Here is a 17639-nt window from a genome sequence, read left to right on the forward strand (position 1 = left end):
ATTAACTCATGGCAGCAAACAAATAGGTCTGGCTATGAGTGGGTTGTTATGGGAGATTGAGTGCATAGGTGCTTGTGCATGCATGTCACCTTCACATTGGCCTCTCCAGGACTTGGCGTGGCCACTGGCGCATTCGCAGGTGTAAGATCCCTCTGTGTTGACGCATTTGCCGTTCTGGCACTTGTTGGGCATGCTGCACTCGTTAATGTCTGCAAGTTTGAATGAAAACCAAGGAGAATGGAAAAGAAAGTGACTATTGTGTTCCCCAGCATTAATTAAAGCAGGATGCTTTTTAAATGAACAGCGCTGACGGACAAGAACTCGCAGTGCTTTAACAGACAGTCTATGGTGGCTTTCATCCACTGAAAACAAAGTGTCTCCCTGCTCACCTTGACAGAACTTCCTGTTCTGGGTGATCACCTGGCTGTAGCCGACGTGGCACTGACAGGTGTAGGAACCATAGCTGTTTATACAGTGGCCTTTTCCTTCACATGGGCCCTCTTCACACTCGTTCACATCTGAAATGGGTGACAGATATTCAAATCAGTAAAGATCGAAGGCAACGTCACAGTGCAGTTCTATTACCCCAGCAGAGACGGTTCATTTTCCACTTTTCTCGACTATGGAGCCTTTTCTACTGCTCAGGCATTCCTCAGTGATGGACCTGAGCCCAGTCGAGGAGAGCAGAGGCTGCAGCCAAGGCCATCAGCGTAAGGTAAGGGATCACTATGGCAGCTCTTTGGATGGCTCGTATGCTGTTGTCAGGCATAACGGAACAGGTCAGCATAAACAAACCGATCCCTTTCTTTTTGGCTCAGTCTGCTTTGTTACAGGCTTCTGTGTCATGTAATGTTTGGAGTTGTGGTGTCTGACGTTCCATTATGTTCTTGTCTGAGTGGCCCTCGGTCTCTTGATCCCTTTTCACACATAAACTCTTAAACATTTTCCAGACCATTTCATCATCTTGCCTTTCACACATGCACCTCACAGCGGGAGATTATGTGCGTCTGATTTGTTTTCAAAACTCAAAATGCTACATTGGGTTAGGTGTGTGGGGTTGTCTGGGGAGTAGCAGGAGTCTATCGCAATAGAGACTATTTATGGGTTTGTATCACTACAGTATGTCTAAGGACAAACTACTGAGTGGAAAAATACTATTATGACAATTGAAGCAAGCAGTAAATAAAAAGCAACAAAGCTCAGCTCAACATGAATGACATCAGCACTTGCTGCCAATTCATTTTCCCATTACCTGCTGTGTCCCCACAATGGCTTACCAGGATATTTCTTGGGGGATATTTTACAAGGGGGTAAAAATCGAAAGGGGTAAAAACTCAGGATAAGTCAGTTTGAAACCTCTATTTGTGCTCACACATGCAGCTCCCCCTGGATAATGTCAGGACATTTTCAGGAGCGTTTTGAGTGGCCAAGGTTAGCCCTTACCCCCCTTCCTTCTCTTTTCTTCCATCGTTTCTTACCTATGCAGTTGGTCTGCAGTGCACTGAGCTTGAATCCTGGATCACAGTCGCAGGTGTAGCCAGTCTGCACAGGGACACATTTCCCATGGCCACATATGGCGGGCGTGGTGGCACACTTGTCAATATCTTAAAAAGACAAACACAGCCATGACTCAGGCAGTATACAAGAATATTTTTGACCTCAGGTTAGGCAACATTACAGACACTGTAAATAATTAAAAAAAAAAACCACATTCCTCTAACACATGTTGTTTGAATGGGAACTCATCTTGTGTTTTATTGGTGGATTCTTGGACGAGAGGGCAGGTTTTACAGCACCGTAGTGTTCTAACAGGTGGTGTGGAGCTCTTACAAAGGGGTCAGCTAGAAACAGGTCACGCACAGTAGAGCCTGACATTAGTGTTGTTCTTCTCTTTTTACTCGCCAAGTGGACTGTGGTCAAACAGACACATTGAACTTGGCCCCTGTGTGTGTCTCTACAAGCAAAGAAAAATACTACAGTAAGGAGTAGAGGATCTTTGGAATTATGGTAAATTCTCCTTACTTCCTTTATCTCACTAATGCTCTTCCTTTCGCTCCTCTAGTCCTTTATTTTTCAAAATCTGGCCTCTGCTCCTTGTGAGAATAGCTTCACCTTCCAAAAGGCAAAGTGTGTCTTGGTTTCTCGCCCTCTCACCCTTGCTGCAGCACGGCATCTTCCAGCCAAATTGGCTCTGAGCGAAATAGGCCAAATAAAAGCCTAAAACAAGCTCTCCACGGCTTAACTCGTTGTAAGCCTGAAAAAATGTCTTATTATATGCGCTGCTGTCTGCCAGCACTTAACGGAGAGGACAAAATATGAAGAGTTGATCTCTGTGTCTCTCGTGCTCATGGGCGTCCTACATTTCTTTATCCATCACTTAATTAAGAAGCGATGATTTGAATTATGTGTCCAGTTTTTCAATGTGCTCTAATGTGTGTTTTACCTTTGGATGAGTCAGTGCGGGTTGTGTCCTCTGAATCTGGCCTCTGGTCGATGATGTCGGAGTCTGGAGTCTCTGTGAAGAGGAAATCAAGTCTGGGTGAGTGTGAACACAATGAGCTACACTTAGTTCTCTACAACCTAAACGAGGCACTGCGTGTTTTCCCAGCCATTCCTGACTTAGCCATCACTCGCTGGGCAAGTAATATAAAAAGGATGTACTCCTTTCACAGGATAAAAACAGCGCACTGACCGAAAAAAAACAAAAAGGTAGACTTATTGAACGAAGTCAAAGTTAAGACTTTAATGTCAATGTTTTTAATGGCGTGAGGGCACAGCAGACGAGGATTGAGACAGGAGTGAGAAATGAATAGAAAAACACATAATAACGTGTCTGCGCCTTACTCAAACAACGACTGACCCTTGAGCTTAAGATGCAAAGCCAAAACACAACAAGCATTAAACGCCAGCACTGAGGTACTTGTTTATGCACAGCAAGCAGTGTGCTGTGTGATTTGTGTGAGAAGAGCCAAGAGATAAAAATACCTGGATCTTTCAGCGGTGAGTCAGTCACAACAGCTGGCTAGAAAACAAGCAAATTACACCTTAAGTTACATTTTAGTTACATTTCATCACGGCCGTCATGTTCATAGAGTGTGTCTGCTTTTGTCGTCACAGTCAGGGATAATTAGGCGTGCGTATCCACCAAAATGTGGTCTGAATAAGTTATATAACCAAAACAGAGCCTCCAGCTGAGATAGCTAGAGCATATCGTTCTAACATAAACATTTCAAAAGTGCGTGCCAAAAGGTTGACAGGGAGGGAGAACTCACCGGGCTCGGAATTTCCACATCTGAAACGAGACAGAGAGAGAAGAGGGAAAGTTTAGCAGTAGCAAATCTGACATCCTGTTCCCATTAACAAGTAACATTAGTGACCACACACAACATAAACAACAACTCTTTTTCTCCTCAGGCACATGAATTGCAGCTTTCGAGGTCTTAATTTGTAATAAAACAAAGCTTAAGGCATATTTATCCTCTGAGCTCAACAGGGAGAGTCAGACTACAGAGCAAATGCAAAGAGACACCATAGGACATTGATATCTCTGATAATAAAGACAGAAATTCAAATTATTTAAGGAGTTGTTTCCTTGGCCATAAATGATGGCTCACATGCATTAAATCAGCAAGGTGATTCAGATTGCTCAGAGGGGTTCCACTGGTTTAATTCAGTTCATTTTTTTGCACAAATATATTGGAAACATACCAATCTTGTGGAAAAAAATATAACAGACAATGTGTATGTGTGTCAGAAACCTGTAAATGATTGTATACAACGGCACTCAAAAGACATCTTCAAGGTAATACATGCACACAAGATCACAACAAAAAACCTCAAACATCAGTGGGTTGAATGACGGCGGGTATGACTAATACACCTAATATATTCCATTTATTTACAAACATCAAATATCTTGATGATTTTAAGACTCGCACAGAAAGTGCTCAACTGTTTGCAAATTGTAGAAAATAAAATCCTGTTGTGTTTTTTTTCCGCTGTCCTGCATTGTTGATGTCTGGGTTGTGGTTCAAATATGCAGCGGTTAAGTAAATAAAGTGAACTCCCACTAAACTTGTCTCCTCACCTTCAGGCTGTTTAGGTGTCTCTCTGGCAGGGTGAGAGGGAGTCAGAGGGAATTGGGGTGCTTGCGGTGTCTCAGGGTACTGAGGGTATTGAGGTACTTGTGGAGTCTGCGGGTAGCTTGGACGTTGGGGTCTGTTGGGATACAGCAGAGAGGGTTCGGAGGATGGCGGCTGGGGGTAAGAAGGGCTCTGCTCCTCCCATGACAATCTCGTGCTCTGCAGATCGTCTTCCTCCAGCTGTCTGAGGGATATCTGCACATCGGAGCGCGAGTAGGTGTATCCGTGACCGGCTGGGCAGATCTCCTTGAAATGATCTGCATGGGAGGGAACATGTAGCAAAAGAAATGAACAAACAATGAGCCATAGAGAACATCACCTCTGTATGCTGCTCCCAGGATCCTATTGCTGACATAAAATGGTGCCAGATTGTAATTGTGGCTCATATTTCTGCCTGATGCTCACAGGAATACCATAAGCCATCCGTGTAATACTGTTATGTCGAGCATGCTGGGCTTCACTGTGTGCTGCAAATGATGGGGTCAGGTTCCTGCTATTGCTGCAGAACTAGCGAGCTGGCAGGCCACTGACAGCTGTCACAGAGGGCTACCAGTGGGGGGCTTTTGGGGATATCTGCACTCTGAAACAGACACAGCTATGCCAGGAAACGGAGGATCATGTATAACTGCCTGACTTTTGAACTCTTTGGTGTTAAGCGTCAGAGTGAGAGGCTAATGGAGGTTTCTTTGGCCTGACAAAGGAAGGTAGACTGCACCTCTTTGTGTCAGAGCCCAACAAACCTCAGCGATGGTGAATCCATTACAAGTGAGAAGCTCCGCGTCCCCTCACTGACCTGAAACCAGCGACCTATGCCAAAAAGAGTCTGGAATAGCGATATGAGCAACGACAGATATGTGGTCCCTGTAAATGCTTGTGTAAATGCAGGAAGCGCGGTCAGATAGGCTACTGAATGATGAATTTAAAGTGGAGGGAAATTGAGCTATATATGATCAGGAGCCACATCAAAAGGAACCGCGGCAAATTTGGATTGAAATTCAACTGGCTCCTGTTACCAAGTTACAAGAAATGGGCCTGGCTGCTTTGTTCAGAACATGGATGGCTCTAACAGCTTGTCAGGCCATACAAAAGCCAGCATCAGAAATAATCAGAGGATGTGTGTGTTTGTGTGAGTGTGTACTGTGTCATTCCTGGCAGAGCAGCACCATGGAGGTCTGTGTCTGTGATATCTGATCTATGACAATCCCCATGAATCACTGGCCTGTACAGACACTCCATAAAACCAGCCTGTTTCTCGCGGAGACTTTGAAGATTAAATCGGTAAGAAAGGAACAAAAAAAAAAAAAGATGACAACTACTTCCCATGTTTCACTTGGCTGAGCTATTTCTGCAGTAAAGCTGCTCTATTAGTGGGCTCTCTCTCTGAGGGTTGGAGTGATAACACAAGACTGACTCCCACTGTTATGTAGCCTCCAAAATATGAAAACTGTTATGTTTTACGTTCTTTTCCACTCCAAACAGATATGGTTATTTTGAACGGCTTCACAAGTCTGGCAAAGAGCTGAATTGTGACAGAGCGTTAAATAGTCCTTGCCTTTGCCTTTCACTACCATTGCTTGCTCTTGCGTAAGATTACATGTGACATTTTATATCTGCAAAAGCATTTAATGCAGAAAAAAGTTAGTCAGGAAAAACAGAAATGGAAGGTTATGTCTGCAGAGGGATAAAAAGACAAGTCTGAATTTAAACAGTCTTAAAGTAGTGGAGGAGTAACTTTCAATGGTACCTGATCCTGGCAGAGGACAGCGATCACAGCTAGGGCCCCAGGCTTTTCCCACACGGCTGCAGCAGCAAATCTGCTTGGTGATGTGTTGAGTGAGTGGCAGAGAGCATGTGCCTGCTGACAGGGATCTGTAGCAGAATGCCTTCTGGTCGGAAACAGCCTTGTCCGCTGTGAGGTAGAAGTAAACATGTCCATCATTTTTCAACAAGAAATATGTTTCAGCCTTAGGCTACGTTCACCCTGCATGCAAAAGGAACACAAATCCTTTTTTTTTTTTTTTTTTTGCTCATATGTCACTCAGATCTGATTTCTTTAGGACAAATTGAGCAGCACATGGAATTAGATTTTTTTTCAGATAAGGCAATTTTTTTTCAGACGGGTCCTCAGACGGGTCAGATGCAGGTTGGATATTTGCAATGTGACCTCAGTCTGAACAGCCAGGTCTGAATCCATGTGACTTGACATCACTCCTGAGTGACACTCGTCACAGTTCTGTTCTACCAGTCGACTGATGGGAGTGGAAGTGACTCTCACTCAATGAAAACAAACATGAAAGACAGCTGCGATGGAGAAAGTCAGTGAGGTGTTAGACCCTGTAAGTATTGAGGTGACACTTCTGTCCGAGCAAAACTCGAGGGGTGGAACTGTAACCGACCAGTTTGGAAGCATTTTGTGATGCTTGTCACGTCTTTGCTGTTGTTTTTGTGTGCATGGAGATCAGTTCAGGACCATGTGTAGTTCACATGGGAATCTGATAGATGCCACATTTAAAAAGTAATGTGACAGACACCAAAAATTGTGTGTGTGGGGGTATACTTACAGACACAGTGACTTCTGGCAGCGTCCAACATGAAGCCTGGTTTACATGTGCACCTGTAGCTTCCTTTGGTGTTGAGACATTCAGCATTCTTACAGAGACCAGGCAGCAGGCACTCATTGATGTCTGTGAAATATGTTGTATGTCACTTATACAGTATATTCTAATGATGAAAATATCACAAAGTCTGGTTAGTCATCTTTTAAACACCCGATAAAACCTTAAAGGGAATCTTCCAAGATGTCCATATTAGATTTATTTCTGCATTTGAAGGTGGGTTTACAGTGCCTTCATTCTTAATGACAAGCAGCTTTGATGTAAAGAAATCATTCTCCCTTAAAAAAAAAAATACAAAAAAGTGCAGGAAGGTGGTGAAATATTAAAAGTTTGGAAGTATGAGGACGTGAGGGAAAATGCAGAATAAATTTGACCAATAAAAAGCTAAATGGACTCAATCAAGTATACCTCTGACTGCAGGGTATTATAAACTCTCTTGGTTACGGTAACCTTGTCTTCCAGACATAGAGGAAATCTCCTTTCCTTTACAGTGTCCAATAAGGTCAGAGCATCCCTCCCCTACGTCAATGAGTAAAAGTCACAGAGTTTTTCCCTTCTGTCTGGCCTTAACAGTTTGCAGGAGTGTAACAGTGGCCAGTGAAGTTTGCTTACCGCTCCAACAGCTCCAGAGCCACTAAGCCTACTGGGGGCAAGGCAGGCAGTTAAAGTGCCTGGCAGGAGCATAGGGGGGACATATTTCAGGCGCTTAGTCATGCGATCACATTGGGACCAGGCGACGTTTGTTGTTCTATCGTGTTAAACGTAGTACATCATTAGGTCTTTTCTCATTGCTTTGACAACTGAAACCCAACAGGCTGCCACCACAGACTTTCCCAATTCTAATTAATCTGCTCTTCTTTTGTTATTTGACTTCCTGCTGGAAAAAGTTAGTTTATAAGAGATGAAGGCTGATAAAATCTCTGGACTGAAGCAAATCCAGGGAATAGCTGAATGTTCCTTTTATTGTTTCCTGTTGTGTCTTCTTTTTCAACCTTTTATTTTTCCCCAGAACCAACTCCTCCTTAATCTAAAGCTGGTTCGTATAATGACACATATTTCAGCCACCACAATGAAAACAAGCCTGCCTCCCTGTTAGCAAAGCAACCTATGAGTGAAGATGAAGCATGTAGTGTGAAGTTAATAAAACATACCAAAGATGTCATGTCTTCCTTTGTAGACATTTTTAATCCAACAGACTTGGTCAAGCTACTTGTAAAATGTAGTGAGAAAAGCTACTAGTTGCTGCAGCGCTATCGCCAGTAGCAAGGACGTTATGGGAGACATGGCTTAGACTATGATGTCACCGCCATACGGAAGATGTTACATCCGCTACATGTCTGTGTGTCAGCTGGCATCTTGAATTTCTCCTTAGAAGTTTGATTTTGCACCATAACAAAACGCTTTGCTGCACTTCAACTTTGTTGTGGGAAAATGTAGCTTGTTTGGACGCTACCACAGAACTTGATCCATAAAACAGCTAATCTACTTTTCGGCTCAGAAAACAGCGACGATTCCCAAAAGCTTATGAAAACTTTAGTTAAACAACTAAAGTTGCTATTTGTACTGCCCTTACTGTCCATTACTGGCTCCAAAGAGCCAGGAACATCAGAATTTCATATCCAGGTACTTTGGGGACATGGGTTTAGTTTAAGCAGCATGCTATCTGGTCAGAGTTCAGGTCAGCATTGGGCTCAGCCTTCATCACATGGGGTCTTTAATCCATGGTTCGGTTGAGTCCCAGATTAGTGCTATTGTTACAGTCTGCTTGGTGAGTTGATTTGGATTAAAACTGACTTTCATGACAACCTGTCATGACCTGTATTAATCTCAACATCTATTTGAATGAATGCCTGGCTGCACTTATTGACAAACAGTACCTGTGTTACAGATTTTTCTAGGGTCCATTATTTTATTTTTTATATAGGTTGTGGTTATTTTCTAATAGGCCTACTAATGACTGAATTCCATCTGAAAGGTGAAAAATCTGCATTTAGTATCTGATGTGACCTCATTTGCCCCTGATGGCTGTTTCCTCCTGGGAAAAAAAAGATTCTCATAAACAGCCAGAGGCTTTATTAATGGATACTGTAAAATAAATTGGCAGCATTACTCTCTTCATAGGTATTGGCTGTATTGGCTTAAAGGGAGAGCCTTATGGCCACTTTGGAAGTTTCAAACCAGACGTAACTTATTGGGCCAAAAAGCATCCATTTAGAAACTGTGAATAACAGGAATGAACATTCATAAAATACAGGAAAAGCAGCAATTACCGGGAAAAGTACGTTTCACAGGCACATTCCTATCATATGACCAAATATATCAAGGTCTCAACCTGTTGACCCAGGCAGTAATCAATATGATTAATGTCATAGTTTTAAGATTCTGTGTAGCTTTTATTGACTTTATCCAAAAAGTCAAATGAGTTATGTAAGATTTTCATCATCTCTTCTCTGAAGTGGTGGATGAATAATCTGATCTGCTCCCTGCAGCACTTTACCACCCACAACACAGACTACTCATACATCTATGTGCCTTTAATCTAACAAGTGAAGTAACAAATGGCCAATTCATATATGACCCTGTTCCTTCAGAAGCAGCTTCTGAAGATAAGGAATCTTCTCTGAAGTCAGAAAGCAGCAGATGGCTCTGGGGAGCAAGGGTCACAGGGGTCAGCATTACAAAGTAGGAGGGTTATATTATGCCTTTAATGGAATATGAGAAACTATGATCATTTCCACTGCAAAAAATAAATAAATCAAAAGCACACTTTGGCAAATTTAAGAACATCCTGATAATGCCAAAATCTTTAAAAAAATGCAAGATTTTGCTTCCTTGGCAGCAGTTGCAAGATGTGAAATATTTTAATGAATGGAGGGGCTGATTGGGACAGAGACGTCAAAATGCTCTAGTAAATTTTGTGGGTAGCTGTCAGCTCTGCTTTTTTGAAACTGAAAGGGAGGAACATCTTGAAACAATCACTGAAGAAAAGTTTGAATAATAGAAAGATAAATTTCCTCGCTTGTTGACTGGTTGACACACTATTGGAAAAAGTTTGTGTCCTTGTCTACAGGTATTTCTAATAATAAAAAATGTCTCCCAGCTCAGTCATTACCTGACACATCATAGTCCTGTAGAGATTAGAAAACATGTTGAACTTGCTGAACCAGTGGATGAGGCCTGTTATACATGTAGTCATAGCTGTCCACTGGAGCGTTATGTTGTTGCACTCCATAGGCTTCAGTAAGCATTGCCCTTTGGATTATGACACCATTAATCAAGTCAATGACACAGCTCGAGTAGACTGTCAGAAAAGCTTCATTTTGTTGGTGTGAGTGTCAGAATCACTTGCCTTGTTCACAGATTAAGTTGTGTGTTTTTCTAGGGTCTTTCTGCTGACGTTTATTTGTTCATGTCCTTTTATAGAGGCATCTGTATACTAACATCACCAACAAATACAAATAGTCTGAATTCTCTAGAGCAAGACTGTCTACAGGGTTGACATGCTGGGTGGTTACTGCGTCATGAAAATACAGTTTGTGTTCAGGAACTAGCCAAGTTTGTTTTTACATACAGACGGCTGGGTGAGCTGGCAGTCAGAGTGGTTTCTTCTGCTAGCATATTTAGAGAGTCTGAGCAACAAACACGTCTCCAGCTCGAGCTTTCTTCCAAATTCATGGAGAGCCACATTCACCATAATCACAGCCCACCGTACCATTCTCCACTCAGAACCCAAAAGACCAATTAAAACGGCAGCCCCAGGTGCTTATTGGCTGCTGAACTCTGACCCCAGGCCAAGGCTAATTGTAGTCTTGACCTGGTTCCCATGGGGGCCAGACGTGCAGCTATGAATACTTTTATAGAGGTCCCCAGGGGTCTATGGAAGCATGGAAACATGTGGGCAGTAAGTTTTTATCACATATATGCCATTACATTTCATTTAATGTGAGCCTTTATAATGGGAAGGCTGAACATTAAAATTTGAAGTGAGTTAAATCATACAATGACATTCACAACATAGTGAACTATAAATATTATTTATCATAATTTGAAGCTTACCTTGACAGTGTGTGAGATTCATCCTCTTAAAGCCTTTGGAACATTCCACTTGTCCATTTGCAATCACTGCATAAGCTGCAAACAAAAAAAGAAAGCCCAGCCTTGAGATGGTCTTTTCAGTCACAAAGTATTGCATTAATCACAAATAGGGAAGAGAAGCACAACTTTAGGAGGAGTCCATATAACTTACAGATGTGAACATCTTGGCAAGAGGAAAAACGAGGGGACCCACAGTTGGTCCCTGTGGGACCCCAGAGTGAGCATATGGAAATTGATCCCTGTCAACCACATTTATAAGACAGCACTGCCAACCAGCACTCAACGTCATTAATAATCACATCACCTATAACTCTCCACAACCCCAAGGGACAGATGAAGGATGTTCTTACATCATAAATTTGTTGAGGAAACCTATGTGACAGCCATGACCTTTATCATAAGCCACAGTGCAGATCTACTTCAAACTAGAAACTGTACAACCATTGACCAAAATCTTCCCTTTTCCTTGTTTTGTTAAAGAAAAAATCGCATGGTGTGTGCATCAGGTATACACTAGAGGATCATAGAAGTGCTGCAGTAAATAACAAAGTGTGGCCATAGCTATAGAGGCCTCAGCACATTATCTCATTACTCATTCAGCACCTAGTCAAGGCCCAGAATTCTCAATTAAGTGTACAGAGGGGTCACTGCAACTAATAAATGGCAAAGATAAAGTATCTGTTAGTGTTTGAGATTTTATCTGCATCTGTGTGTTTCACAGAAGAAAGAGCTAGTGTAAACTAGGTTCTCTAGGTTTTTTAACCATGGTCATTATTAGTTGCAGATCTTTCCATGACATAAATTGAGATGAAGAATTTTACTGCTATCATGTTGAAAGGAGATTGTCTTACAATTTTGGGAGTAAAAATAGGAGTTTCAGGTGAGAAAGACCCTGAGAACAACAAAATGCGTTGTGATGGAATTGTGTCTCACTGCTCGAATAACAGCCATAAATCAGACTTACTTCAATGATGGTAGAACCAGACTTGTCATGATAGCTATGTCTCTGTTTTTCCCCATAGAACAAAACACACTAAGTTTCTGCCAAGAGTTTATCAAATTTTTGGCAGTATATGTACAACAAAGTTGGTCATGTCTCAGCTTATCCTCAAGACTTTTCAAATTCAAGAAGATAGGCATTTTACCTTTTCAGCACATTAAAAACAACTTCATTCAGTCTTACTTGCATCATCATCATGATCTCCAAAATTTTGCCCTTAAGAAACAAATTACAATGATGACATCTTTGGGTGTACACCATAGCCATAAAAAATATGGTTTTGCCAAAGTATATCAATTGCTTTTAAGGGTTAGGGTTTGAAACAGAGATGAGATGATGTATGGTCACACTTGCCAGCATAGAGAACATATCTCCTACCCTAGCAAAGTGTGATGGGCGAGCGAGAAAAGTTGTGCTGTGTTTGTGAAAAAAGGATAGGTGGATTTCATCTGTTTAACCCATTTTTTTACTCTACGAAAGCCTATGCCACCAAAGATTAGAAGCAACATCAAACCCCTTGGTGAATTTCCAGTACTTCTAAGATGTGTTTTAGAAGCTCACTCATTCATTTTGAAGGTTGGTCCCTGGAAAGAATTTGGTAGTGTGTTGGTAGAAAATCCAAACCAAGCAGCTCAAAAACAAGACTCTGTTAGCCTTCAACATTTAAAGATACCGAATTCAGAAATTCTGTAAATAAACACTGTCAAAACAAAACCTAGCGATCTTTCACAAGTTTGTGTCATTTTCCCAGGAGTGGCTGGAATGTTTGCCACATAGAGGCTGTCTGGGAACACCGCCCTGGACGCTGAGTTATGTTTTGGTCCTGCTGTGACCCAGTGGACCAGGCCAGGCCAATGTACCTGAGGGTTGACAAAGCTGAAGTGGGTCAGCTTGAAGGGGGCAATGGGTAAAAGCGGGGAATTGTGTCAAATCGAAGGCCCTGTTCCTTTCTGTCTGCCTCCTCATCTTCCTCTGCACCCTCCTAATCCCCATTTCAAAGTTTCTGAGTAATGAGTTGTTGTGGTAGGGCGGTGGGCATGCCCTCCTGCAGTGAGAGGATCAGGGAAAGTCTGGCCTGAGTGACAGCAGGGCGCACATGCCAAGGGGAGCTCAGTGGGGGAGGTCCGGGTGTCTCAATAAAGCTTATTAGCAGGAAGGTGAGGATCACTGTAGTCAGTAACAGCTTCAACATTAAGCTAAGAGACAGCTCGCTTTCAAATTTTGAATGTCTTAAAATTGTCTTGAGAAACAAGATAAAGTACTGTAGTACATAAGAAATATCACAGAGACGAACAGTTGGTATCTTTCTATATACAGACAGATTTACGGAACATGTTCTTATACAACATTTCCACACAATTTGTGTCCTGATTCTTAAACTGCTTTTCATCATAGTTCATCATATTTCATCATAGATTTTTTCCCATTGGGAAACTTGTAAGAACTAAGGGTCAAAAATCAGCTGCAGCAATTCAGCGTACAGGTTTTTCTGTAGGGTGCTTTTGAAGGGGAACAGAATCAGAAACTCCTGGCTAACCGTTGAACACCTAGACCCATGCCTCTTTTTTTAATGAAAAGATGATATGTACCGGGACTAAACCCAGTGACAACTTGGCAGTTTTATAGTCGCAGAAGTTAAAAAAAAAAAATACAGTTTCCATGTAGGATTTAATGATGTTTCCGTTCTCATGCTTGTTTCTACATCCATTTGTATTTGAAAACAGAGTAACACAGGCAGTGGCTTGCAAGAGTAAGCTCAAGCTGCGCATCATTAGTGTCACCCATGGTTACAAAGACTGTAGACCAAGGCTAGTCTGTATCCACTGAGGCTACAGACAGAACCTTCCGACTGTTGTCCATCCATTTAAGCCTCTTCAACAAAAGACTTTGTCTCCCCAAACTAATTTATTGTCCATCTCCATTCAGTTGTGTTTTGCATTCAACTGCCAACTGTTCAATAATATTTGCCCAAAGTCCCTGACCCGAAAGTATAATCCAGATTTGTTGGAGCTTCCTCATTGTTGGTGAAGTCCAAAATAAGAATCTGAATAAGTCCCTTTAAGGTTTTTTTTAGCATGAAAGTAAAATTTTGTCCATGAAGGAAGCTGCTGAGCGTATTCAAATGAAAAGAAGGTTTATGCAAAATGATACACAAAGAGAAGACCAGGCAGGAGGCTGAGAAAGTGTAGAGGTTGAAATAGATGGTCTCCTCTGTAAAACTGAAACCTTGAATTGCTCATTTGTAACAATCACTCTGTAGACCACCCGGCCTGGAGACTGATCTTCAAAGATGATTGAGAGGTCTGGTCCATAAATCACAGAGCTGAGAGCTCTTCACCACTTTCCCCAGGGACCTGACTGAGAGGAGACCTTAGTGTTTGGCTTCAACCCTCAACTGGCTGGCAACACGTAGGAGACAGGAATGAGGAGGGATTGATACCACCCGCAGGACAGGCACAGTAAACAGTCTTCCATTCCATTCCATTGCGGGGCTTTCCATAGGTGAAGAACTCAAAACAAAGGAAAGTTTGCTGAGGTCCTGTTCCAGTGTTTTACTGTAATTTTGCCACAATACAAACTGGTGTCACTGAGAGAAAACCACAAGCAAATAGCTTTTCCACCTTGGAAGGTTTCATTTGACTCATCTCTTCTTGGCACATGAGCCTAATGCTTGATTTGGGAAAAAAACAAAGGTTTAAAGTGATCATTTGCCTTCAAAAGGTCTTCTTGGCAAAAACCCCATAGGGAATGGCCTGTAGAAAAATGTGTCCCTAATATTGATGCAAAGCTGATCAGTGAGAAAATACGAGTCTAATATCAATATTCCTCTGCTAATAGAGATATTTGGTACATGCTGCAAGATACTGTATTTGCTAAATCACTCTCAGTCTTGGCTGTGTGTCTGTATCATATAACTTAAACACAAAAGGCAAATGTGATGCAGCAAGTAAAATGCTTTGATGAAGTGATTATTTAATTTTCTGTGACAGAAAATCTTTACTCTAAACACACTTTCCATTGTTTCTACTCACGAAAATAGGCAATTGAACATCTCTGTTTGTAGTTTGACAATTCTGTTTAACGCCCTTCTCCAAGTTGCTGATGGGAATGAAAGCCACATCAAACACATTTAAAACCGATCCACATTCCGCTATAATCTTCAATTCGCAGTGGAATATTTTCCACATGGGCTACTTTCCAAAAGAAGGCATGCCATGGTACATTACCAATAAATATGTGCTTAACTTAGCTTGTATCCTATTAAGAAATTCAACACAAACTTTGCATCCATATGCTTCCAACTTGGATTTACTTCTCGTAGCGGTTAGGTCTGCTCAGCCCTGATTGGCCACAATGCTGCCTGGATAATAGATTCCATCGTTCTAGTTGTGAAGGGATAAACTAAGTCAACATCAATGAATCAAATGCTGTCAATGATACATGACGTCTCTATCTTATAATCACAGTGGAGAGCTGCTTTGGAGCTGTTCCAATGCATCTGTTCTCTCACTGTATATTTCAGAGGAAAAGTCATGCATCTCTGGTTTTTCTTGGTCATTAACAAGTGTTCACGTTTGATCAGCGCTAATAAAAAGTAATAAGTGCAAGAATTGGCCTCTAAATGAACGTCAGATCAAATGTCTGGGGGATAGATGGGGGATTTGGGAGGGATGAGTTCATATGGGAAGATCTGGAAGTCATGGAGCTCTTTGGGCCCCCTCCTTCTTTGCCTCATCTGACATTATTGATCCAAACCTCATGAAGGATACTGTCCTTATTACAGAGAGAGGGGGGAGCCCAACAGGCAGACAACTCCCACATAATAGAGGTGAAATAGAAGGCGGGGCAAAGGCAGCATCAGGGCAGTGATGTCATAAAGACCTTGATGACCCTGGGATGCAGATGAGAAGTGAGCCAAAGCTCCTGTGGGTGTGGAGATTACTTTGGGCCCAAGGGATGTCTGATCTGGCTCCCTGGGAAGCCTACCAGCATTGCAGACGGGGAGAGGCACAGAGAGGGAATCTGCCCACCATTGACAGATGCAGAGACAAATAGCTTTTGGGATTTCATTAGCTGTGAAACTAACAGTGAGGAAGGGGCTGCCAGCACAATTATACAGAGTCATGCCAGGGGTAAAATATAGGTCAGACTGGGGCCTTTAGTCTAAGGCTCTGGAACCTCCTTAATAAAAGCAACAGGCATTGCCAGGGAACAGAGCAGATTGATAATGAAGTGGACCAATTCCTTGTTATATCACCACTTGGTTAAGGCCTCTCATGAAGAGTTGAGTTGGGTATTTTGGTTGTCACCATCTTGTTTTTCTGAAGTAACTGTACTTGGATGACTCAATGTATTCACATTCTTACAAGACATGTGTGCACTTAGCCAACTAAACAATTTAACATTGTTACCCATGCTAGTCAGAGCCAGTACTTGTTGCTTAAAATAATGATTAATATTTCAATTTAGGCCCACAATGCTGGTCAAATGTTGTGTGTAAGCTGTGACGCAGCTGCTCCCCACTAGCTAGGGCGGTAGCTCCAGTTAATGGCAACTAGGCTGTGTCATCCAAAACTCACAACTACTTGACTGCAAACCAGCACAGGCATTTGGATTTTGGAGGGGGACCAAAGGCTGGTGGTGTTAGCACTGCTAACACTATCAACGCACAAAGCAATTTTACATAGTTTAGCCTACATGCTGCAATCCTGTGTTTAGCCATTTTAAATAAATTGTGCTCAAGTTTGACTGATTTCCGAGTGTTTTCTTATCTTTAGACTAGGTGACTCAAATTTTCATTTAACCTACAGGTTAGTTGCTAGGAACATCCCTAATTCCTGACTATAGTGGTTGACAGGTCTCTGTTGTAGTGATAAGTCAATTCATTTCACGTGACATCACCAGTTAGATAGAACCAATACCTTCCTATACTACTGCACACCATGTAAAATGTTACAGACTCTAATCCTATCTATGACTTCTAACATGTTTTTTTTCTTCTTTAAACGAAGATTGTCATTTAATTAGATGCACTTACAGATGAGGAGACAAGCCCGGGTTGTGCTTTGACAGATTCCCATCTGATTCATAAAGTGTAGCTGATCCTGATACCACCATTAGGTAACTTTAACAAGCAAATGTTAGCTAATTAGCATTATTAACACTGCCACATAGCAAATAAATATACGTAGCTGTCTGTATTTTTATAGGATTTCATCATAGTGGTGGTGTAAGGGGAAGGATTCTCGATTACATATTTGTAAACATTACCAAAATAAAGTTCTGGCAAAGTCTTTTATTGATTATTTGAATAAGGGTTGAAATCTTTATTGCTTTCATGGTGTAGCACTGTTGGTGTAGCTGTCAAAGGTAAGGTCAGATTGCAGTGCATACGAGGCTGGCTGTTGCTAATTGGCAGGATATCTCTTGTGTTGTTGCTTCAAGCTACTTTGTTTTACCCATTTTAAGCCAGGGCTTTGTACAAACAAAGGATTTTTCAGCCCAATACAGAATGGGCAGCAATCAGGCCAAGTTAGATATTTACTAAATCTGTCAAGAAGTGTGTTGGATTAAAGTCTATTAGAGTCCAACTAACATAATCATCAAGCCAATGAATACATCCGAATATTGGCCTATCACAGATACCTTAGTATTGGTGTATGATTTCCGGTATGCACCATTAATTATTTTTCTTGACATCATTTCATACAGCAAACTATTTCTACGACGATTCAGAAAGATTGCGCTTCAACTTTACAGTTTAAAACTCTCTGAGCACTGTCTGCA

General features: G+C 41.7%; 2 protein-coding genes across 2 annotated transcripts in view; one reads left to right on the plus strand and one right to left on the minus strand.

Annotated features, from left to right (window-relative positions):
* The window catches only part of fcf1 (FCF1 rRNA-processing protein), a 167256-nt gene that overhangs the window by 71005 nt on the left and 78612 nt on the right, over nt 1-17639 (plus strand). The window lies entirely within an intron of this gene.
* Nucleotides 1-17639, minus strand: part of LOC132993355 (latent-transforming growth factor beta-binding protein 2-like) — a 90410-nt gene that overhangs the window by 31741 nt on the left and 41030 nt on the right. Inside the window, exons 9-18 of the mRNA XM_061063153.1 lie at nt 10814-10888; nt 6704-6826; nt 5887-6051; nt 4088-4399; nt 3273-3292; nt 2986-3022; nt 2444-2515; nt 1479-1604; nt 390-518; nt 90-209 (exon numbers count right to left, since the gene is read on the minus strand). Coding sequence (XP_060919136.1) covers nt 90-209; nt 390-518; nt 1479-1604; nt 2444-2515; nt 2986-3022; nt 3273-3292; nt 4088-4399; nt 5887-6051; nt 6704-6826; nt 10814-10888 — 1179 coding nt within the window. The remainder of the gene's footprint in view (nt 1-89; nt 210-389; nt 519-1478; nt 1605-2443; nt 2516-2985; nt 3023-3272; nt 3293-4087; nt 4400-5886; nt 6052-6703; nt 6827-10813; nt 10889-17639) is intronic.

The sequence above is a fragment of the Labrus mixtus genome, chromosome 18, assembly GCF_963584025.1.
Source record: "Labrus mixtus chromosome 18, fLabMix1.1, whole genome shotgun sequence".
Lineage (NCBI taxonomy): Eukaryota > Metazoa > Chordata > Actinopteri > Labriformes > Labridae > Labrus > Labrus mixtus.